This window comes from Leptopilina boulardi, unplaced genomic scaffold (assembly GCF_019393585.1).
Source record: "Leptopilina boulardi isolate dan_hultmark-lab unplaced genomic scaffold, ZJU_Lbou_2.1 LbouV2_179, whole genome shotgun sequence".
Taxonomy (NCBI): domain Eukaryota; kingdom Metazoa; phylum Arthropoda; class Insecta; order Hymenoptera; family Figitidae; genus Leptopilina; species Leptopilina boulardi.
This window is the reverse complement of record NW_026137728.1, coordinates 1610941-1636090: the sequence shown is the minus strand read 5'-3', so window position 1 is coordinate 1636090 and position 25150 is coordinate 1610941. Positions and strand designations below refer to the sequence as shown.

The 25150-nt window shown below is 26.7% G+C and overlaps 1 protein-coding gene across 20 annotated transcripts in view; it reads right to left on the bottom strand.

The window, feature by feature from the left end:
- The window catches only part of LOC127277749 (uncharacterized), a 137387-nt gene that overhangs the window by 41163 nt on the left and 71074 nt on the right, over positions 1–25150 (bottom strand). For 16 of the 20 annotated variants that reach the window (XM_051299095.1, XM_051299099.1, XM_051299093.1 and 13 more), the window contains 4 exons: positions 6573–6802; positions 6170–6395; positions 2634–2743; positions 1834–1950 (listed from right to left, as the gene is read on the bottom strand). In XM_051299095.1, coding sequence (XP_051155052.1) covers positions 1834–1950; positions 2634–2743; positions 6170–6395; positions 6573–6644 — 525 coding nt within the window. In that variant the 5' untranslated portion in view covers positions 6645–6802. The remainder of the gene's footprint in view (positions 1–1833; positions 1951–2633; positions 2744–6169; positions 6396–6572; positions 6803–25150) is intronic. The other 4 variants (XM_051299107.1, XM_051299108.1, XM_051299106.1 and 1 more) reach the window with 3 other exon arrangements.

Below are 25150 nucleotides of genomic sequence, written 5' to 3'. Positions count from 1 at the left end.
AAATAGAAAAAAAAGAAAGAAGAAATTTATAACTTTATGCAATACAAGTTGGGAGAAAAATAAGTAATTTTTTTTTAAATTTTAATACAACAAATTAAATATTGTGAAAAATATCAAAACTTTCATGAAAAACAAAATGAAATTAATTATATATAAAAAAGGCGTTTTTAAAAATATATAATTTTTAGACCGAATTTTTTACAATTATTATTCCATAAAAATGATTTTTCACATAAATTTTTATTTTACAAAATAACATTTAATACAGAATTTTTTTTTTAAACGAATATTTACTCAACGGAATTTTCAAAGTACCGAATTTTTATTTTACAAAATAGCATTTAATACAGAATTTTTATTTAAACGAATATTTACTCAACGGAATTTTCAAAGTACCGAATTTTTATTTTACAAAATTTCTCTTTACCCAACTCTTGAAAAAAATTCTAATTTAACCAATTTTTAATTTATTAGAATTCTTATTCAGTGGAATTTTAAGTAATTCGAATTTTTAAATCCTAGAACTTGAAATGGAAAGCTTATATAAAATATTTAGTATTTTAAAACAACAATTTTAATTAAAAAATCTCCAAAAATTCAATTATTTCTAAAAATCTTAATCCAAAATTGAATTATTTTAAAAATTTGTATCTAAAATTCTTTACTAAATTAATAATTTCAATTCAATTATTCAAAAATTCCAATTAAATAAAACATTTTTTTAATTAAAAATTCTCTAAAATTCAATAAATTACTGTTTAAAACTTTGTTAATAATTTTCCAGCAATTCTAATATACAAAAATTTTAATTCAAAATCTCTTGAAATTCAATTATTATTAAAAATTTTGATTCAAATTTTTTGTTGAAATAATTATTTCTAACTTTAATCAAGATCTTGGCATTTCAATTATTTTTAAAACATTTTTCAATTCAAAATACTCTAAAATTCAATTATTGTCTGAATTTTGGTTAAATTAGAATTATTTTGAAAATAAAACGGTTGAGTAAAGAGAAATTTTGTAAAATAAAAATCCTGTCAAAAAAAAATTTGACAAATTAAAAATTCTATTGAGTAAAAGGTAGTTTAAAAAGAAGTTATGTTAAATGCTATTTTGAAAAATGAAAATTCGTGTAAAAAATAATTTTTATAAAGTAGTAGTTCACGTGGCCAATAATAAATTAGATTAAATAAAAATTATGTTGTATTATCAAAATTTTGGAAAATAAAAATTCTGTTAAATAGAAATTATATTAAATAAAAATCCGATCAACTAGAAAATCTGTTTTACAAAAGTTTTGACTAAATAAAAATTCTTAAATATGAAAATTCAATACAAATTCTACTTAATAAAATTCGGTAACATGAAAATTCGATCTTATTAATTTCGACAACGTAGAAATTGCAAAAAATTCAGTGTGGAAAATATTCATGCATCCAATAATTTTCAAAAAAAAGCTGAATTTTTAAATAAAAAATTAGTTTTATATTTTTAAAATTAGGTGAAATAAAATTTGTATTAAATAAAAAATTCAGCCAAATAAAAATGTGCAATATTTTATAAATTATGTTAAATTAAAATTAAAAATTAAATTTAATTAAAATTCGGCTATGGATAAATTTTAATTTTGCTGATTATAAAATTCACTAATACAAAAATCCTATAAATATATAAATTTCAATGTTTTTCAAGCTTATCCATAAAAAAAGTCGCGGTTAAAATGAAGAAAGTTTTATTTTTCTTTTTAAATTTACAAAAGTTAATTTTCTAGAAAAAGAGAAAGAAAAGAGAGAAAAAATAACAAGTGGAATAACAAGAATCTCAAGAACGTACAATCTCGTAATCTTCAAGAGCATGGCGTTGCTTATTTCTTAGAGTACGCTTAGCTAAGTAAATGGCATACTCCACATTGTCCGGTGTTCTATGCTGCCATGGCCAATAGTAGGGTGTCTAAAACACACAAGTTCAATGCAAATGGAAAAATTTTCTTCACAAAAACTTTCTTTACTTCAAAACTATCTTATAATTAAATTTAAGAAAAAAAAAAACATAATTGAATTTAGAAAAACAAAATAGTATAAAAAATTACAGGGATCACAGTACTTTTTTTTTTTTCTTGAAAATAGGTGAAATGGGAAATTATTTTCCAAAAATAGGTGACAAAAAGAAATAAAATAAAAAAAATAGTAGTTTCGATAAATTAAAATTCAGATAACTTAAAACTTTTATCAATTAAAATTTCGATAAATTAAAACTCAAATAAATTAAAATTTAGTCAAATTGAAATTCCAATAATTAAATATTTAAATCAATTAATCTTTAGATGGTTTTAAAATTTCGTTAATTTTAACTTACGATAAATTGAATTTGAAATTTGATTAAAATTTTTAATTCCTAAATTTTTATTGACCAATCAAAATTAAAATTGATTAATGGAATTTTTTTTTGAGAATTTTTTAAATAGAAACTTTAAAATTTGGATAAATTAAAATTTGCTTAAAATTGAATGTGATCCCTGAAATTATACAAAAAAAAAAAAAAAAAATTTAATTAAAAAATTTCTTTTTTCCATTCCTAATTTAAAAAAATTATACGTATAGAATAATAAATAATTTTGAATATAAATTTCTTACTTGAAACCTATAAAGAGAGCTGTCATCTTTTACGGCAAGAGTCTTGGAGTCATTTACAGGGAAGAAGTAGCCGTATTGGCAAAGTTGATTAGCAATATGAACCGCCTCTACTGTCAAAAAAGAATAATAACTGTCGTCTTTCTTTTCAATAATCGTTAAAAATTTTTATTACACAAATATCAATAATAAGAATTTAAACTATATATATAAAATAAATTCGAAACAATAAATAATAATATAATAGCTCTAATTCAAGCTCAACTAAACTACAATAATCGCTAAAATATATACCTATAATATATGGTATAGAGAGAAAAGAATTCTAGCTCTATTAAAAAAAAAAAAAAAAAATTTATAAAACTTGCACGACCGATCATAAAAATAGCCAAGTGAAAACAGAAAAAAAAATAAATTTCAAAAGAATTTCTTTTCAATGCAAGCAATATAAAAATTACTAAAGTAATAATAATAATAATAATAATAATAAAATAATACATTCACTCAAATTATTTTATTTAAAAAATAAATAAAATAATTATCAAATTACGTCTATATTTTTTTTTTTTAACACAAAGTGAATAAAGAAACACATTCAAACGCTATATTATTCTTTTTTGTGTATAATTAAGAAAAAACCGTTTCATGCGATGTCATTCTTTTAAACTATTTATCGTAAATCAATGTGCTAATTAAATTTTGCAAATCATTAGATTAATTAAGGGTCCGGATACAATAACAGCCCTTATACGTTTCAACTCGTACAGGTCCGATTAATCTTTTTTTAAAAAAATGTGATGATAAAAAATCTACATAGATATATTTTTTTGATTAATTATTTTGCGGAAAAATTTGTTATTAAATAATAATTTTTTTTTTATTTTTTGTTTAAAGTTGGTGAACAATTGTAATTTTTATCCAATTTTTACGAAAAATAACTCATTTTTTTTTAAAAATATTTTCTCAAATTTTTGTTCATTGAATTTTATTAACAATATTTTGTTCAAAAGTTAATAAATAAATAAAAATTTTATAAATCGAGAAAATAGAATGTAAATAGTGTAGTGTAAATATGGCTATCACTGAACAAAAAAACAAATATTTTTTGTATTGTCAAAGGAAAATAAATTCTATTCTATTCTAATAAAATTTTTATTTTCTATATTTTTTAAACAAACCATTATTTAACAAAAACACAAAATCAGAATTGCAGAGAATATTTCAAAGTGAAAAATTAGCCATTTTTTTTATAAAAATTAGAATTGTTCACTAACTTTTTAAAAAAAAACAAAAATTATTCATTATTATTGAACAATTAATTTTTTAATTAATGAAAATAATAATTTACCTTCTAATATAATTTCCAACTTGAATAATATATATATATATTATATAATAAATTTTAAATAATCAATTTAATTTTTATGCAATTAATTTGTAATTATATTTTCTATTCATGAAAAATTGTTTAATATTTTTATATTTTCAAAGAAAAAGTGGATCTCCAACTTCAATTAAATTAATTTTTAAATTGAATAATATAATTCACGTTAAAAATTTTTGAACCATAAAATTAATTTATTTTTCATTTGAATTTTTTTCTTTATATTTTTTATTTTCAACTTGTAAAATGAACCCCAACTAGCACGTAATATTACAGTAATATTAAGGAGGGTGGCGGGTCAACAAAACCTAAAAAAACCTGTCAAAATTAAAAAATTGTTTTTAACGCAAACAAAAATATAATAACTATTAATTTCAAACAATTTTAGAAGATCTAAATTTACTCCTTTCGAAAAAAATTATTTTTTTTCCAAAATATTTTGTCAATAATTATTTTTTTAACATTTAGTTTTTTTTTCTTTAAAGGCCAGGTCCAAGTCGAGTCAGCTGTTCCTTTGAAGTTTCAATGGAACAGCTGACACGACTTGGACCTAGCCTTAAGTCAGACAAAAATTGCAATTTTTAACCAATTTTTATAAACAAAAGCTCATATTACTAAGTAAAACATTTTCTACAATTGTTACCTTTTTTATATTGTGATAAGTATGTTTTTAAAAAGTTATTTAATAAATAAAATTTTAATTGTTTCTAAATTTTTAAGAACATACTTACTATAATATAAAAAGGTAACAATTGTAGTGAATGTTTCACTTAGTAAAATGAGCTTTTGTTTATAAAAATTGGTTAAAAATTGCAATTTCTGTCTGATTTAAAAGAAAAAATAAACTAAATGTTAAAAAAATAATTATTGACAAAATATTTTGAAAAAAAATAATTTTTTTCGAAAGGAGTAAATCTAGATCTTCTAAAATTGTTTGAAATTAATAGTTATTATATTTTTGTTTGCGTTAAAAATAATTTTTTAGCTTTGACAGGTTTTTGAGGTTATGTTGACTCGCCACCCTCCTTAAAGTAACATTATCCGGTAATATTACTGGAATATTACAGTGATATTAAAATGTCCGCATGATGGTGATATTACCGAGTAATATTACTTTAATATTACGGTAATGTTACAGTAATATTACAGATTGATTTGAGTTAATTATAAAGCATCACAATCATAAATATATTGTAAGTCAGTGTGGCTTGTTGGTAAAACTCTGGACTTGTGTGCCTTGAGTTCAGGGTTCGATTCCCCGGTTGGGTACATTTTTTTCGTGAAATAATATTCTTCTAATATTACTGCAATATTCTCGTGTATTATTACTTTAATATTACGGTATAATATTACGGTATAATATTACTGTAATATTACAGTAATAATGCCTTAATATTACCGTGTAATATTACAGTAACATTATCCGGTAATATTACCATGAGGCGGATATTTTAATATAACTGTAATGTTACCGGGTAATATTGCTGTAATATTACGTGCTACTTGGGTAATGGGCGCCTCGTAAAATTATGACCAAATAATGTTAATCGGACCACGTAGTCAAAAATAAAAACGCCCACATAAGACTCCTGCTCATTTAATTGGCCTCAGTTTCAAGGTCGTACTACAGCCACTCATCGTCTAGCGGTCATCCGGAACAGCCAATCAAAATAAACCGCGAGTCCCTTTGTGGGCGGTTTCAACTTTAACTACAAATTCGTGCTTCCAGAAACGTTTATTGCTTCCGGAACCTCAATCAATGTTTTAAACATTAATCCATATATTTGTTTTAAAAATAATCAACTTTATATCCCATACAAAAAAAATTCAATTATAAAAACAAATCTAAATCTGTATATTAATGAAAAATATCTCTTTTATAAAGAACAAAAAAAAATACTAAGAAAAATATTTCGTGAACGTTATATCATTATAACAATAATTTTTGTCCCAGGAGAAAAAAAAATTGTAACGTTTCCTAAAATTAAAATCAAATTGTTATTTAGATATTTATATAAATTATTATTATATGATGAAGGGCAGTGTTTTAATGTATATATATATATTTAGGAACAAAATATGAAAATGATATTGGAATTTATGATGGGAAATGTGTGAACATCCTACCTGTTAAAAAATCAGATCAATTTCGTACCTGATTCCTCGATGTTTAGTCGCTCCATCAGCCACTCGATCAGGTCATAACCTGCAACACGCAGGCAGTCTACTGTAGAATTGAGTCCAAAATTGTTTGCCCCACAACTCAGGTACCGTTGACACTCACCCATGAATGCTGAAGGAATCGAGGTAAGGAATTGTTTCTGGCTGCGCACGGGTACCCCGTTCTCAGGGTCTTGCATCTCCCGCACCAGCCCCTCCATCTAATCAACATTTTAAATATCAAAAAATTTAAAAAAAAAGAATAAAATTATTATGTTATATAAAATTATAAATTAAGATTTGGGTGCGAATTTATGTGGGTAAAAATATAAATAAGTTAGTTATGGTAATTTTTTTTTTTAATTTTGGAAAATAATAATAATGTAGGCCATAAATACCTTGTCGAAGGCGCAAGGCCTATGAACGCGAGGCTCCTTCTCCTTCTGTTGTTGAGCACTGGAGGCCTCCATCGCGTTCGAGGCGGCCCTCTGCGTCTCTTGCAGGAGCAATTTTGCCAATTTGCCCTACGATGGCGGAGGGGGCTGGGGAGCTGGGCCGGAGACGGGTCTACCCGAACTCCATGGGGCTCAGGCCCCATCCCATCACTCCAGTCACCCCCGCACACCCACTGAAACACACAAGAAAAACAACAAACATTATAATTATTTCTTTAGAACTATTTTTAAATTCTAATTAATTAAACAAACTAACGATATGTAAATCAGCAAATTTTAAATCAGCAATTTTTAACCTTCGCCGGACTGGATACTTTTTATATACACGGTTGACAAGATCCCACCCAGGGTGGGCCAAATGTTTTCTTCTTTGTATATTGCAATAAAAACTTAGAATCATTCAGTTTTTTTCCAAAATTGTTATATATTACCAAATAATATATTTTATTGATGTTTTGTTGATTTTTTATTTGTTTAAACAATTTATTATTAATAATTTATAACTATTTCAAATATACATACGACAGTAGAAGAATTTTATAAATTTGTTACCTTTTCTTCGTAGTTATTAATTCAAAGGTTATAAATAAAATAAAATATATAATTCAATTTGCAACAACTATTATTATAAATTGTTTAAACAAATACTTGTTGCTATTTATTAACATTCTTCATAATATTCCTAGAAAATTGCAATTTTTTCTAATTTTGCAACTTAACAAGCACAACATAATAACACAAAGATTTTATATGAATTTACTATTTAACCAATTGTTTAAACAAATAATTGTTGATATTTATTAACTTTCTTTATAATGTTCCAAGAAAGTTGCAATTTTTTTCTAATTTTGCAACTTAACAAGCTCAACATAATAAACATGAAGATTTTATATGAATTTAGTATTCAAACGATTGTTTAAACAATTTATTGTTGTTATTTATTAACTTTCTTGTAGTGTACCTGGAAAGATGCAGTTTTTTCCTAATTTTGCAATTTATCAAACCGAATATAATATAGCCAGACAGATTTGACTTAATTTTCCAGGTGCCGTACAAAAAAAGTTAGTAAATAACAACAATAAATTGTTTAAACAATTGTTGAATTAATAATTTTACATCAAATCTATCTTTTATTATATTCCGCTTGATAAATTGCAAAATTAGAAAAAAACTGCATCTTTCTAGGTGCAGAACAAAGAAAGTTAATAAATAATAACAATAAATTGTTTAAACAAATGAAAAATGCAATATAATATTTTTTATATCTATTATTTGACATCATAAAACACTCACAGTGAAAAGTCTGCATGATTTCAAGTCTTTTTGTAAAATAGAATAAAAAAATATCTGAATCATCCCGGTTATCTCCGTACATACATTGATAAAAGTTATAAATAATCAAGAAGAAATTTTTTTTAAAAATTTGTTTTTACATTTTTTGAAAGTTCTTAAGATTTTGTTCAGTGACTTAAAATCGCGATTCAATTAAGGCAAAACTTTAGAAGATATGGCAATTTCAATTTGTCTGGCCCACCCTGGGTGGGCATCTTGTCAAGCGAAGGTTAATTAAGGTATCTGTGGTTAAAATACCGAACATATTTTGGAATCCGGAATTAAGTCAGTAACAATCTAGATTATGGATTACTTGTTACACGGAATGGATTCTTTTCAGATTTAACAGAACTAATTTTTTATAACAAACCTAATTATGAACATAACTGTTTTGGATTAATTCTGGCAGAAATAGAAACTGCAACGGAATTAGCAGAATCGTAAACTAATTGCGAACTTCTTGCATACAGAATACTGGATTAATATATAGACTCATTTTGAATTGTATTTAGATTTTTGGGCAGATTGGATCCAACAAACCGAATTTGGATTTAAAAAAAATGAATTCGAAATGAATCCAGAATACTCTTAAAGAATGCCTAAGAAGAATGCATTCAAATACCGGTGTCATTTCGAATTTTTGACCAGAGTAAATTTGGACAGTTGTGTACTAAATTCGGATTCCTCAAATACTGCTTTCTGATTATTACAGATTCATTTAGGTTTTAAATTTTTATGCAAACAGACTGAGGATTCTGTATACTAATTTCCACCAAACTCGCATTTTGGATTAGGATGTTTCACCAGAAAAAATCCGAATTGGTTCGTATTCACTGCAGTTTATCTATATAAAAATTCTGGACCCATTTGGAATTAAAATTTGTTATGAGATTAAATTTCGACTGTGTTGCGTTCTAAATTCGTAATTCTTACATACAAATTTCTGATTATTTCAGACGTATTTCAAGGGCCGTCCTGAAGACTCCGTATCCTCCGATACGCGGCTAATGTTCGCGTTATCGCCAATACTTTTCTCTACATAAAAAGTAGGTTGGGGGCTTCTACTGCAGTTTGCAGACTTATGATCGACTTCATTGCACTTGAAGCAAGCAGTCGCTCTGTCCTCTGCCTTAGAAACACTTCCTATGTAACCGTACGCCAGGTACTGGTGGCACCGTACGACTAGTGATGCATTCGGGCGGGACAAGACAAGAAAGCATCAGTTTCAAGAATGCAACTCATATAATAATGTCGAGAAGTTGGCTCGCTTTTTATGATTCAAGTCGGGAATCTCGAATTTGAGAAAATTATTAAATAACAATCGAGCAAAACTTAAAAAATATGTACATTTAACCTGAAAGAGAAAATACACATTGCTATACGTCATAAATTTAATACGTGGTTTTTATTCTTTTGAATGAAAGTTGTTGAAATTAAATTATCAAGTGGAATATTTTTAAAAAAGTTAAGATTACTATATTCTGTGACTCCTATGAGTTTTAAATTAATATCTCTGAAAATAACCAAAGTGGAATATTTTAAATCTTTATTATTTTATATAAAATGGATGTTTCGACACTATAGTTTGAAATTATTAAAATTAATATTAACCATTTATTAATTGCGACTTTGTCATCGTGATTCAAGATAACTGTACTTGACTGCAAAATTAGAATTTAGTTTGAATAATTATGTACAATGTATAAGAAAAGTAATTACTCTGCAAATGGATTGTTTTTAAAAATACGTTAAGAATAAGTGTTAATAAGTATCAATTAAATATAAATAATCATGCTATTAATTATTTTAATAAAAGTTGTAAATCTTAAAATAAGGGATGATCAAACAATTTTCATTTATTCTTTATAACAACAAGTTAATTACAAAATGCACAATAAATAATAAATTAGTCTATTGCGTCAACTGGATTGAACAGTTTTCTTATTCCTTGTTCTCTGTTTTAAGTCGCGTATTTATCATTGACGTTAAACTGCAATTAGTCCAAGAATTTAAATTCACACATGCTCTGATAGAATCATCATCAAGACGGTTGCGATGTTTTCGAACGGTTAATCCCGCCCGTGAAAAAAGACGCTCCGATGATACGGAAGTGGCTTGGATAGATAACAAATCACGTGCCATGTTACTTAAGTTAGGAAATGTACTACAATTTTGACTCCACCATTGAGCTACGTCCACATTTCCGTCAGCTCTTGGGGCTGCAAAATATCTATCTATTTCACTTTTCCAATCATCGTTAGGATTTAGCATTTTAGCATTTTTATACAAGCAACGTACATCTAAAGTATCATCGTCGCTGAAGTCATCAGTGACTTGATTAGTTTTAGCGAGTGATTCATCATCCTGGTTTTGAAGCAAATATTCCTGTGGTGGGGTGTAAAAGTCTTGAAATATTTGTTTCAGCTTCTTTAGAGATTCCTTCGCCATCTCTTTTCCCCACTCAGTCATTTGAAAAGTTTCAAATTTGTGACGAGGATCCAGAATAAGCACTGCACTGTAAATCCAGTTAGCTTTTCTATAATGTTTTAAAAGTTTCTGTAGCGCCGACTGAAGAGCATTTATTAATTTAATTTCTATATTGGTTTTAGTTCGCTTTAGATTCAGATTTAGAATAGAGTTTTCGATTTTATCCAGCAGTAAATTGAAACCCACAATGACCGATGGCAAGGTAACATACTTGTCTCCAGAAAAAAGTTCAGTTAAAGCTTTAAAATGGCGTAGATATCTTTGAACTTCATTCAAAATTGTCCACTCAGACTCTTCAATTGTTAATTGATTCAAACAAGGATTCATTAAACAGAACAAATTTATTCCTTTCTTCATCCGAATTGCAGTTTTTATCATTTCGTAAGTCGAGTTCCATCGCGTTGACACATCAATATTAGGAGACAACATAGTCTCACCCGTAGTGACACAACAACATTTTAATTTCTCTCGCAACTGTTCTGATCTTCTTAATTTTTTGAAAAGATTCCGCATCTTGGAAATAACTTTTCGTTTTTCATTGGGATCATCATTTTCTTCGTCACTCACATCATCAGTTTCACTTTCACTTCCAGATTCATCAACATCATCAGAAATTTCCTCATCAACTATTTCTCGATTGTGGTCAATTTCCAGATGTTTCAGGAAATCTTGCACTGCTAGATGTAAAATGTGCGCAAAACATCTAAAGTGGAGATCTTCTGGATTAAAGTTTTTCTTGAATCTTGAATTTAATTTAAGCGTGAGATTTCTTAAGAAAGACGTATTCGACGACGCATTATCTACCGTTATTGCTTGAAGTTTATCTACTAGTCCATACTTCTCTAAAACTTCAAGAAATAAATTGGCTGTATCTTCTCCTTTGTGTTTTCCATGGCAAGGAACGAAATCAATAACTAATGAATGCAATTTCCATTGATCATCGAAAAAATGTCCAGTAATCCCACAATACGATTTATTCGTAATCGAAGTCCATCCGTCAATAGTGAAAGAGATTTTGGATTTACTTTCTTTTAAAATATCAAAAACTACTTTTTGCGTCTTAGCTAATTGGTCAAATACAAGAGATTTCATTTTATTTCTTTTCGGAACTTCTACTGAAGGATTTAAATACGTAAATAAATTTTCTACATGTTCGTCATCAAAGAAGTTGAAGGGTAAATACTTCTTCACCAATAGCTCTGACATCATCTGTTCACATTTCTTTTGATCAAATTGTTCCTAAATAAAAATACAATTATAAGTAATCTCTTTAGCATAATCACGACAAAATTTATAAATTATTTGTAAACTTGAATAGCTTTAAATTTTTTACTAATATTTTTATATTTACAAATTTTATATTTTCTATTTTTAATTAAAATTAAATATTCATAATTGATAATTAAATTAAATTAATAAATTTATAAATAAATTAAATAAATAATAAATAATAAAATAAATAAATTAAATAAAACAAATTTAAAAAACATAATTCATAACACTCTTGCGCATACGTTTCCACAAAAAATTTTTTTTTCCATTTTTTAAACATTTTTAAAGTAATATTTATTGTTAAATAAATAATATGCAAAGTTCTGAATAATTTAATTACATTCGTTTATCCCTAAGAAACAATTTGCAACTTGACAGATGACTTAATGTTAATTTAAACAAAAGTTATTAACAAAAATGATTGGACGAGTATACTCGGCTTTATGCGCAGTAAGTTTAAAACATTAATATCTTTGCATTTATGCGATTTAAAAGTGTAGATTGAATCAACAAAAAAATAAATATATATTTATATGTATATGTAAAATGTAAATAAATTATACTTTTGATTTTCGCAAGTTCGAAAAAGATGAACCATATATGTTCTCATGTTCTTCTTTATGGTGACTTTTAAAATTTCTCATTAAGCCACTTGTGTTTCCATATTTCATTTTGATAATGCGCTCTTCACCCTTTGATTGGAAACACAATTTACATTTTGCGTACTTTTCATTTTGATCATCAACTCCATATTGAATGAATTCTTTTAACTTTTCTGCTCTTTCCGTTTTAATTTTCTTGTTATCGGGTAATCTAAAGTATGAATATATTATAATTAAACCTCAAAACTATCAGTTTTAAAAAATTTATTAAAGGTTAATAACCCTGAAAATTTTCAATGATTTTGTTTAAAAATATGAACTAAGTACAAATAAAATTTTTACAGTGTTGATCTTGACTCTTCTTGTGGTCTTTTTCTGCTGCCTTGATTATTAATATTTTGAGCATTTGAATCCATTTTTCATTTGAAGAAATCGAAAATGTGTAATCATCGTATAAACAATGTCAAAGAGAATCTTGCTTGAACTTGCCCGTAATTCGGGTCGGGAAATATCGAGATTAAACAATTGAAATTCAAATTATCTCTATAATGAAACCTACATAAAATCGGGAAATGTCAAGCAAGAATTAATAAATTCTTGTCTCACCGTGCATCACTACGTACGACCATCACCCTTGTTTTTTTGGACAACACATAAAGCCAATTCTTATGCTTCCTAATTTCTCCAGCGTGTCCGCTTTCTCTGGATCGGTGACTACAAACGCGAGCTACATTCCTCGTCGGATGGGACCTAGGACAGTTGCATTCCTACTTCCTGGCTTATGGAGCACTTCCGCCAACGCATGTTGGAACTCTTCTTTCTGAGTAAGGCTATCCAGGTTTGCGGATCTCCAGTGTGACCTGTCGATCCACGGTCTGCGTCTTCCCCATGCTTCCAACCGCTTTGGTGACCTCAGCAGTGTATGCCACTTTATTGGAGTCTCATCCGATTTTTATCAGGAGATCTCATTTTCTGGTAGGCCTTGCCTCCACGACCTGCGTGTGACTGACGTCCGGATTCATTTCTCTCCGATGTTTGTTCAGTACGTCTGTTCTTGTTGCGAATTCTGGATCACTTGTCGCTTTTTTATTACTGGTTTGCTTAGGAGTCGTTGCTACCGTCACCTTCGCAATCATTTGACAAGAGGTGACTCCTATTGCTTTTTCTTCTTTGCCTCGGCGTCAGTCCATTCCGGACTGCCATAGCTTTTTCTTCGTTTGTGCGCGCCGAAGCCGCTTCTCATGGATACGGTCTCTTTTCCTGTTCCGCTCTTCTAGGTTCATCTTTGCATAGCCTATAGCGGCACCAAGGTTGCTATCTCCATTAACTAGGACTTACTTTGTCTTCACCTCACTGACAAAATCCTGAAGAGTCTTAATTCCGTCCTTAATAAACATGTTGACATTTTTCTGGACTTCGCAAGACTTTACCATCTTGACGACCTCCTCTTTGATCCTCTGAAGACACTCAGCTTCCTCCTGCCTAAGCTTTAAACACTTCTGGCGTTCTTCTTCAATTGTCTCGTTGTCTAGGTCAGACAGAATAAAACTTTTTCTGCTGCCGACACTAGAAACGCTTCATCTTCTACTTCTAAGTCTTTTCATAACGACCTTGGGAACCATAATAAACTAAGTGCCCCCATGGTCCATTGTGGCATTGGATGCTGTCGTACCCAAGGTGTCTAATACTGCAGCACTGTTATCATTGGATTTCGACGCTGGGAAGCCAATTGCTCACTTCCAGCAGCGTCAGCACAAGGGTATCTACCCTAAATGTCTTTACTTAAATCTTTGCTTTCCATATCTGCCGTGCAAATTGAAATAAGGGTATCTGCATCGGGGATAAGTCACCTATTTGCCACTAATGGCATTAGTGCGTTAGAAAAGCACAAAAAAGTATAGGCATATATTTCGACGACTGTACATAAAAATACCAGATTTTTCGAGACTAATTTCTAATGTTTATATTTTAACCGGCTTTTTTCCTATACATATTTCGAATTAATTTTGATATAAGCTTTTCGACCAAACTAAATTCAGATTGTTGTGTATACTCTCTAAATTTGAATCCAGCTACAAGTATACCACTAATTCTAATCAGTTTATATGCACTGATGAATTAGTGGAATTTCACTGATTTTTCAGCGTATATCCGCTGATTGGTACCAGTGGTATACTTATCGCTGATTCAAATTTAGAGAGTAAATATTGTTTACAGATTATCTACATACAAATTCCAGATTAATATTTATCATTTATTTAAAAAATTTTTAAACACTTAAAAATTCATATTGGGACAGACCTAATTTTTTCGGTTATAGTTCCTTTATAACTTATATACATTTTAGATATCTGTTTAGCGTCATTTTTGACAATTGAAACAGTAAATCATGTTTTGCCAATTGCATCGATATTATATAATCGAATGCCAATACGCATCATCAAATGAATGCCAACCATTATATGTGTCTTTAAATGGCCACAACAATTTGAATTCCTGGAATAGTAAATTTTGCATTCTGGTTGTTTGACAATATATATATATATATATATATATATATATATGTACAATTTAGAACGACCGAACGGTCTACCGTTCATAGCGGTTATTGATGTCAGGCAGCAGATGACCCGCTATGATTTCATATTGATCTATTTTCATGCATTCTGATCTGTTCAAATGTTTGACAAGAGTTTTTGCGCGAACAATTTAGAACGAATGACACAGTCTACCTGCGGCGTAGTTGTTATCATTGTCAGGCAAATCACCCGCTCAAATGTTTTATTGATAAAAAGAAAAAATTCCACATATTTTTATTTATATATACATATTTATAGAAAAATAATGAAATCTGTCAATTTTAAATTAATTAATAATTCAATTTGTCCACAGTGTAAAATTTCATTTTAGTATAAAATTAGAAAGAGGAAATAAAATAGTAATGCAATATTTTATAGCGATAAAATTTCGAATTATAGAAAAATATAAAATGGAAGAAAAAAACATATATTTAACCTTCGCTTGACAAGATGCCCACCCAGGGTGGGCCAGACAAATTGAAATTGCCATATCTTCTAAAGTTTTGCCTTAATTGAATCGCGATTTTAAGTCACTGAACAAAATCTTAAGAACTTTCAAAAAATGTAAAAACAAATTTTTAAAAAAAATTTCTTCTTGATTATTTATAACTTTTATCAATGTATGTACGGAGATAACCGGGATGATTCAGATATTTTTTTATTCTATTTTACAAAAAGACTTGAAATCATGCAGACTTTTCACTGTGAGTGTTTTATGATGTCAAATAATAGATATAAAAAATATTATATTGCATTTTTCATTTGTTTAAACAATTTATTGTTATTATTTATTAACTTTCTTTGTTCTGCACCTAGAAAGATGCAGTTTTTTTCTAATTTTGCAATTTATCAAGCGGAATATAATAAAAGATAGATTTGATGTAAAATTATTAATTCAACAATTGTTTAAACAATTTATTGTTGTTATTTACTAACTTTTTTTGTACGGCACCTGGAAAATTAAGTCAAATCTGTCTGGCTATATTATATTCGGTTTGATAAATTGCAAAATTAGGAAAAAACTGCATCTTTCCAGGTACACTACAAGAAAGTTAATAAATAACAACAATAAATTGTTTAAACAATCGTTTGAATACTAAATTCATATAAAATCTTCATGTTTATTATGTTGAGCTTGTTAAGTTGCAAAATTAGAAAAAAATTGCAACTTTCTTGGAACATTATAAAGAAAGTTAATAAATATCAACAATTATTTGTTTAAACAATTGGTTAAATAGTAAATTCATATAAAATCTTTGTGTTATTATGTTGTGCTTGTTAAGTTGCAAAATTAGAAAAAATTGCAATTTTCTAGGAATATTATGAAGAATGTTAATAAATAGCAACAAGTATTTGTTTAAACAATTTATAATAATAGTTGTTGCAAATTGAATTATATATTTTATTTTATTTATAACCTTTGAATTAATAACTACGAAGAAAAGGTAACAAATTTATAAAATTCTTCTACTGTCGTATGTATATTTGAAATAGTTATAAATTATTAATAATAAATTGTTTAAACAAATAAAAAATCAACAAAACATCAATAAAATATATTATTTGGTAATATATAACAATTTTGGAAAAAAACTGAATGATTCTAAGTTTTTATTGCAATATACAAAGAAGAAAACATTTGGCCCACCCTGGGTGGGATCTTGTCAACCGTGTATATAAAAAGTATCCAGTCCGGCGAAGGTTAAAAAATAATTTTAAAAAACAATAATTAAATAACAATAGTTCAAAAATGTAAAACAGTAGTTATTAGTGGTATTAATCATAATATATTGCGTATATTATATATCTCAAGATATATAGTGTTTTAACAGTTAAGATGCTTATTAGTATACAACATCAGGCCCCTGAAGAAAGATTAACCTACTTACATTCATGAATAACTTGTATATTTTCAGGCGTTTACAAATCCTTTAGAAGTGAGGATTTTATAAATTGTTTTTTTAAAACTTTTTTTCCCACTTTCTTTTCATTCAATTTTCATCAAGGTTTTAATTTTTTTTCAATTTTCTCACGCGAAATTTTTTTTTTGACTTCGGAGTATTAAAAAAATAAGAGAATATTTTTCAAAACAACAATTTAAATCAAAATCTTATTCTGAGTGCTTGCTGCATTTTTATGATTTAATTGAAAGTAAAGAAATCTTTAACTAAACTGAAAGTAAAATATTTTCTCTCTCATTAAAACAACAAGTAAAATAAATAAAGAAGAAATTTCAAAGTATTATTAAACAATGTTAATGTAAATTTATACATATATATATAGTAAATTTCTATATGTAAATGCTAAAATTTATTTCTTTGCGCACTCAATGGAAGAAAAGAATCAATAAATATATAAAATGTATTACGTCAAATGTATTCTATCTCAATTTGCTAGCAGAATGGACTTTTTCATGCAGCGAAAGTTAACAGATTTGGAAGATTGCCGAATTTTTTTTTCTCGAAAATTTAACTGCTGATAGAATCGATTTTTATGCTTTGTATACCTGTTATAAAAAAGATTTCATTCAGTATAACCAACTCAAAAAAAAAAATTTATTTGATTCAAATAATCGGTTACTTAACTATTATCAAATAAATATTTACTATTTGTATTAAATAATTATTATTTAAGTCAATAATTAAATGGTATTTGTTTCAAATACAGAAATTATTGACTCAAAAATAATAATTTATTTAATTTAAATAAAAATTATATAGCTCAAGTAAATATTAATTTAATAATAGAGTCAGAATTTCTCAAACATATTTTTTAGTATAACAGTATAGAAATAAAAAAAAATTTAACATTGTAAATTAAATTTTTAAATTTTATTTTTCCGTTTGAGAAATTCTGACTCAGATGTGATTTGGATTAAATTAATTTTTTATTTCAGTATTGTAAATTAAATAATCAGTACAAATTTACCTACAGGTGATTTCTAATAGTATAACGTTGCTATACAAATAGACAAATTTCAAACATTCGTTATAGTCACGTGTATTATACAGAAATCTCGAACGTGTATTTTATGCAACACAAAGTAAAACGAGAATGTGACGCATGTGAATCATTCAACCTCGCCTAATCTGCGGCTGTTTGATTTACCACTATTATTTCATTTCATTCATTTTGAAATTGCATTATTTCAGGTAGAAGAAAAATATTTATTTTACACACTCAATTTGTGTCAATATAATTTCAATCATCGTTTTTATGTGTGATTTCTTTGTGCAAAATTATAAAAATTTACAATTGTATACCAAAAATTCTGATCGTTCAAATGAACGAAAAATTTGTACATATACTATTTCAAATTTTATTTAAAAAAAAATCTATTTCTGTATACAAAAATAAATTTAAAATTTATTAAATATTTAATGTATTTTACTTTAGGCACATAATTTATAAATTTATATAGAAAATAAATATATATATATATACCGTAAACAGGGGCTATTTTACTCAGCCAGGGGCTATTATACTCAGCGCCAATTTTTAATTACTAAAATATTTATATTGAAATGTTTAAACTTAACACTGGGTGTAAATATTGATTTTAAGAGAAAAGTGCGAAAAACTAAAAAAAAAGGATTCTTTGGGTAATTATACTCATTTTTTTAAAATTAATTATTTTTCGAAATTTTTTTTTTATTTTCTATTTTTTTTTTATCGTAATCTAGAGTATTTGCAGAAATTATTTCATATAGCAAAAGCTGTTTTAAAAAAAACGTTGAGAATATTTTCTAAATAAACAAACTTTGCTGAGTATAATAGCCCAATCGCGGGGCTATTATACTCATAATTTGAAAAGTCTGTTAAAATTTTTCCTTGTAGTCTAACTTACAGGAAAAACGAATGTCCACAACATAACACAAGAGTTGAAATTTTTTTTTTGATTTAAATTCTCAATTTTGGTGAAGCACTGAGTAGAAAAATAACGTTTTTTGATTACTCTCTAAATCTGAATTAGTAAAAATATTTACTAATTTGAATTAGTGACTTATTTTTTGCTTCTGCATTTAGTAAAATTTTACTAACAATTAGTAAAATTTAACTAATTCTAAAGCAAAAAGTAAGTCACTAATTTCAATTAGTAAACATTTTTACTAATTCAGATTTAGAGAGTATAATAGCCCCACGGTGCGCCAGAAGGAGGTTTAAATAAAAATGAATTGGCACTTAAAAATTATTTTTGATTATGGTTCTAAGATGAATAAAAAACTTTTCTCAATTGGTTTTAAAATCAGCTTACGTGCCCAATTTAAAACAAATTGAGTTTTAAATATTTAAAAATAGTATTTTATGAGGAATCAGAATTTATTTAATGTATACTTATATGCGTATAGATAATAGATGTTTTAGATTTGGGTTCATATAAATTTATTAACAATGAAGTTATTTTCTTGTTTCGTTTTTATATTTATGCATTAAGAGTGTCGAACGGTATCTGAAATTCTTTGACTAGAAGAGAGCTTTAATTATCTCTCTGAACGTGAAATAGTATTGATTTTAAAATACCTTTTTCTCGAAACACGAACACTTTTAACAAAATCAGCCAAAATCCTCATCTTATAAATTTCCTAAATCCAAAAGACTGTACGAATCCATAGAAAAACATGGTTGCAAAACAAAAAGTAGAAAAGTAATCTAATAACAGCTGCGACTTTGTGCGCCCTGCATGCTGCTGCCATCTGACGGCGGCAGGAGGTAATGAACCCCTCATTATATTACTTTTCGTTTTACAATCGTGTTTTTGTATGGATTCGTATAATCTTTAGGATTTAGGAAATTTATATAAGATAAGGATCTCTAGCTGCTTTTGTAAAAAGTATCCGTCTTTCGAGAAGAAAGTATTTTAAAATCAATGTTTATCATTTTCACGTTCTGTTGCCGTTTTTATAGAGCGATAATTAAAGGTCTCTTCTTGCCAAAAAATTTCAGAGATCATTCGACTCTCTTAAATAAATTTTGTCACTCTTAAAATCGTTCTTTTAATATTATAATTTAATTTTTTAAAATCGGATACAAACACTACAGCAATATAATTATTTATATGTAAAATTGAAAATAAGTAATTATTTTATCATTTATTACAGTATTTATTAGATTAAATAAATTCTGATTCCCCATAAAACACTGTTTTTATATAAAAACTCAATTTTATTTAAATCGGGCACGTAAACTGATTTTAAAAACTATTGAGAAATGTTTGTTATTCATCTAAGAATCATAATCAAAAAGAATTTTTAAGTGCCAATTCATTTTTATTTAAACCACCTTCTGTCGTACCGTGGACCCTGTTGACGGTACATGGTAAGTTTAAAAAAGTTATAGACAAAAAAAATGATTGAACATTCAGAACTTTAGGCACATAATTTATAAAATATAGAAAATAAATATATTTTATAGAATTATTATTTCATTTGATGACAATTTATACAATTGTCATTAAATGAAATTAATTCTACAAAAAGTCTCACACTTGAAATATGTGTGAAATTTGAAATTAAATTTTCAAATTTCAAATTATCTCAATTATTAAATGATTGTAATTAAATTTTCGAAACATTTTACATATATGCGCGTGGATGCGAATAATTTAATTTATATATGTATGAATATATAATAATATATGTAAATACTAAATGAAATTAAAATTATAGATAATTTTCGTATAGTCTATAAATACCCAGGACATTTATTTCTACATGTTTGCAATAAAATATCGAATATATAACCATATGCATCAGTGCATTTAAATAAACCAATAATAGTGAATGACGGAATTAGAGCGGAATCATAGTACCGGTGTCATTCTTCTTAAATATTTTTCAATTAAATCATTCTGCTCAAAAATTTCCCTTCGTCTTCTAGCGAAGACATTTTACCTTTGCGCAAAAAAAAATTCTTTAAACCAAATTTTATTTAAAACAAATAAATATTTATTTAGCTCTGAGAAAAATATATCATTTCTCTGGGTGTATGAATCAACAATATTCAATTTGACAAAAATATTAAACTCTAAAATGCGTAATGTTTATTGACTAATAAATAGAAAAGTAAAAGTTTCTAACAATAAACTGTTAATGAAATGATAACATTAAAAATCCAGTTATTGTAAAAGTCATATAATAGTCGGGAGTTAATTTCAGTTTTAATTTCAAATATATCCTTTATCAAAGTGCGGAAGGCAAGGCCGTTAAATATTATAGTCAAGGGCAATAACAAACGTGACTCGTGTATAAAACACAGATTGAAAGGAAGCAGAAGATATTAAATCTAAAATAAATATATACATACATTCTAAAACATATCTATTAGAATATATACCGGTTAATTTTCTCCCCGTTCGTGCAGAACTTGTTCCACTTTGCCCTATTTTAAATCAGACTATGGCTAAGGCCTCACCAGTTTTCCTTTGTTTGAAAAAAAATGTAAAATAGATTTTTAACATTAATAATTAGAGAATCTTTCTATAATTTGAAAAAAAAAAATTTCAAAGGACTCTAAATTGTTATTAGATGTAAAAATAATGTATTTATTTTGTTATCACAAACATATTACACTGAGAAAAATGTTTAGTCAGAGCAACCAAAATTTGATTGGGCCAACAAAAAAATTTTGTTGGTATTTAAGCAAGCAAACTATTTGTTTGAGTAAACCAAAAAATTTGGTTCAGTGTTTTTTGTTGGCATAACAAAAATGTTTGGTTAGCTCAACCAAATTTTTTTTGTTAGGTCAACAAAAATGTTTGGTTGATCAAACAAACAGTTTTTTTTGTAAAATTAAAAATTTTATTCTACCTTATTTCTTTTCTTTTTATTTTTTTTTATTTATTTCATTATTTATTTATTATCAATTTAACATTGAATTTATATTTATCCAATTGAAATATTTGTGGACTTTAAAAAATCTCATCTCCGCCTGGGATCGAACCTCTGTTTTAAAACTGAAGGTCGGGAGCTCTAACCACTGAACTACCATCCTTGTGAGAGATTTAAATTAATAGTTCTCTTAAGCTATGAGCTAAGAGCGAATCAAACTATTTGGTTGTCGCAACCAAATTTTGGTTAGAACAACAAATGATCATTTGGTTTCTTAGACCAAACTATTTTATTGTGTTAACCAAATTATTTTGTTGTCGTAACTAAATTTTGGTTGGAATTTAAAAATGTTGAACCAAATAATTTTGTTGGCCTAACCAAATGTTTGGTTGAGTTAACTCTACGACTTTGTTTCAGCCAACCAAAATTTGGTTACAATAACCAAAATTGCCTAATCAAACAATTTTGTTGCAAACACTAAATTTTTTTCTCAGTGTATATTACAGTCTTAAAATTTAAGAAGTATGAAAAATATTTGTAAGTGAACATAGCTGTGTGGTCTGTGTATATGGCTTGCGTCCCAAAGGTCCAGGTTTCGATCCCCCATGCGTACAAGATTTTTTAAAAGTATTCTCAAATGTTTTATATACCTTATAGGAGCGCATGATTATCCCATAAAAATTATTAGTTAGAATTTTCATTTGGAACAATTTCATTAGATATATTTATTTTTTAGATGAATTTTCATTTTTCGATTTAGAATTTGATACAATTTCTCTTAAAACTAATTTTTATTAGAATTCTTAAAATGCCGAATTTTTATTTGTCCGAAATTACAAATGGCCGAACAAACAATCAACAGAAAGATTTCGGCGCTTTTTTTAAAATTGACCAATTACGATTTTCTTGATAATTTCTGATTGGTCAATTTAAAAAAAAGCGCCGAAATCTTTCTGTTGATTGTTTGTTCGGCCATTTGTAATTTCGGATAAATAAAAATTCGGCATTTTAAGAATTCTAATAAAAATTAGTTTTAAGAGAAATTGTATCAAATTCTAAATCGAAAAATGAAAATTTATCTAAAAAATAATTTAATATGGAAAACTGACAAGGCTCTGATAAGTCACACTTTTATTGCGAGAAACTTGAATTAAAAATTACTTTTTTCATTCAGGGTGTCTACTAAAAATCTGAATTAAAATTCCAGGACCTTTCCAGGACTTTTCAGGACAAATTTCTTATTTTTCCAGGACATTAAATTGGATGACTTTAAGGAATAAAAAAATTTTTAGTTTAACTATTGTTTTCAGAAATTATTAAAAAATTAATTAATTACTTAAGTAAATTTTCATTTTACTTATTTAATGAATTTTTTTTAACTTGATTGACAAAATTATAAATTTTTGAAAATTTAAAAGCAAAATATAAAAAATTTAAGGACAAAAATTAAAATTCCAGGACTTTCAAGGACATTCCAGGACATTTTTTCAAATTCCAGGACATTTCCAGGACTAGTAGACACTCTGTCATTGTATAATACAAAAATTTTAAATTGAACTATCTCTTTTTTTAACTATTTTAATTTTTTTGTTAAAAATTTTGAAAACACAAATTTTGATTATCAATAATAATAATTGAGATTAAAATGCCTTGACTATCAACGAGAAAATTTTAACCATTTTGATATATGTATACATTAAATTCAAACATCACGTAATACTATCGATCCAATTTATTTTGCTTGTTAAAATTTTAATCAAATTTATATACGCAAAGTTGAATCTTGATTTATTTTCAATTATTCCAACATTCCTTAAAATTGTAAATAATTACATCGAGAATTTTTGGTTAAATTACATTCTCTATATCTAATTCAAATACAATTTTCACAAATAATTATTTTCCATTTATTTTCTAATATATTCCATTGCAGTTATTAGGATTGTATTTAATAAATTAATTATAATTAATACGAAATACAAACTGTTGAAGTGTCAATTTAATTAAATATAAATTTCCTTTATTGTTAATAATTTACTAATTTAATTAAAACGAACTGAAAAATGTGATTCATTTATTGCTCGTGAATTCTATATATATGGAAAAAGAAGACAAAAGAAATTAATAGCTAATACACGAGCGTAATTGAACCGAATGCACAATATCAATAATAAAAATAAAAATAACATAAAAATCTCTAAATTAAAATTAAAAATTGTTTCAAATGTTGAGGATTATGTTTTAGTAATATATGTATATATATATATATATATCACAAGAAGTAATCGATTGAAAATTGTAAAAAGAAAAAAAATTGGAAATGCGTCAAAAAGGATTAGTCTCGCATGAAAGAACAATATCCCCGTGAATAAATGGAAGTTCTAATAGAATTCCACTAGAATCAATTTAGTCTCGATCAAAGGAAGACAAAATTGAAGGAAACAGACAAACTTTAACTAATATATATATATATATTGTATAAATATATATATATATATCTTCAAGATTGAAATTACTCTTGAAATGTTAAGTGATAATTACTCTCGCTTTTGCTAGTTGCAGTTGGATAAGTCAATAATTTAATTACAGTTAACTTCTTGCAATCAAAACTTATCAGGTTTGGATATAATGAATGTAATGTATATACATAGACACAAAGAGGAAATTAATAAACCATATTAATAACTTTTCAAAGCTCATGAATGTAACGACAAAATGTATCTCACTTTTCCTTTCCTCTTTTTTTAGGACGCATAAATAAGTTTTAAAAATTAATTGTTAGAGTTTTCATTCAATATAGAATTTCAATAGCAGGGTGTCTAACAAAGATTGAGAAAAAAATCCCTGACTTTTCCCTGACATTTTTTGATTTTAACCTGACTTTTTAATAACCTTATTTCTGCTTTTTTTTGGACAAAAATATGATTACTGACATATTTAACAATAAATTAATTTCTAATGGTAATAACAAATGGTAATAAAAACCATTCAAGTTTTTTTAGATTTAAAAATTTTTAAATTCACAAAAAATTTTAATTTTTGTAGAAATTTACAGAAATTTTCCTGACTTTGAATGAAATTTTCTGAAATTCCCTCACTTTTCCCTGACATTTACCTGACCAACAAAATTCCCTGACTTCCCTGACCGTTAGACACCCTGAATAGATACACTGAAAAAAGGGTTGGTATTGACAACCAAACGTTTGGTTGGTATTTAAGCAACTAAAATTTTTTTGTTGAATCAATAAAATTTTAATTGTCTCATTCAAAATTTGTTTGACACAACCAAAATTAGAAAAGAAGGATTTTTGTTGTCCTAACTAAAGTTTAATTGGGAACAAGCAAAATTTTGTTGATTCAACAAAAAAATTTTGGTTGCTTAAATACTAATCAAATGTTTGGTTGTTAATACCAAAACTTTT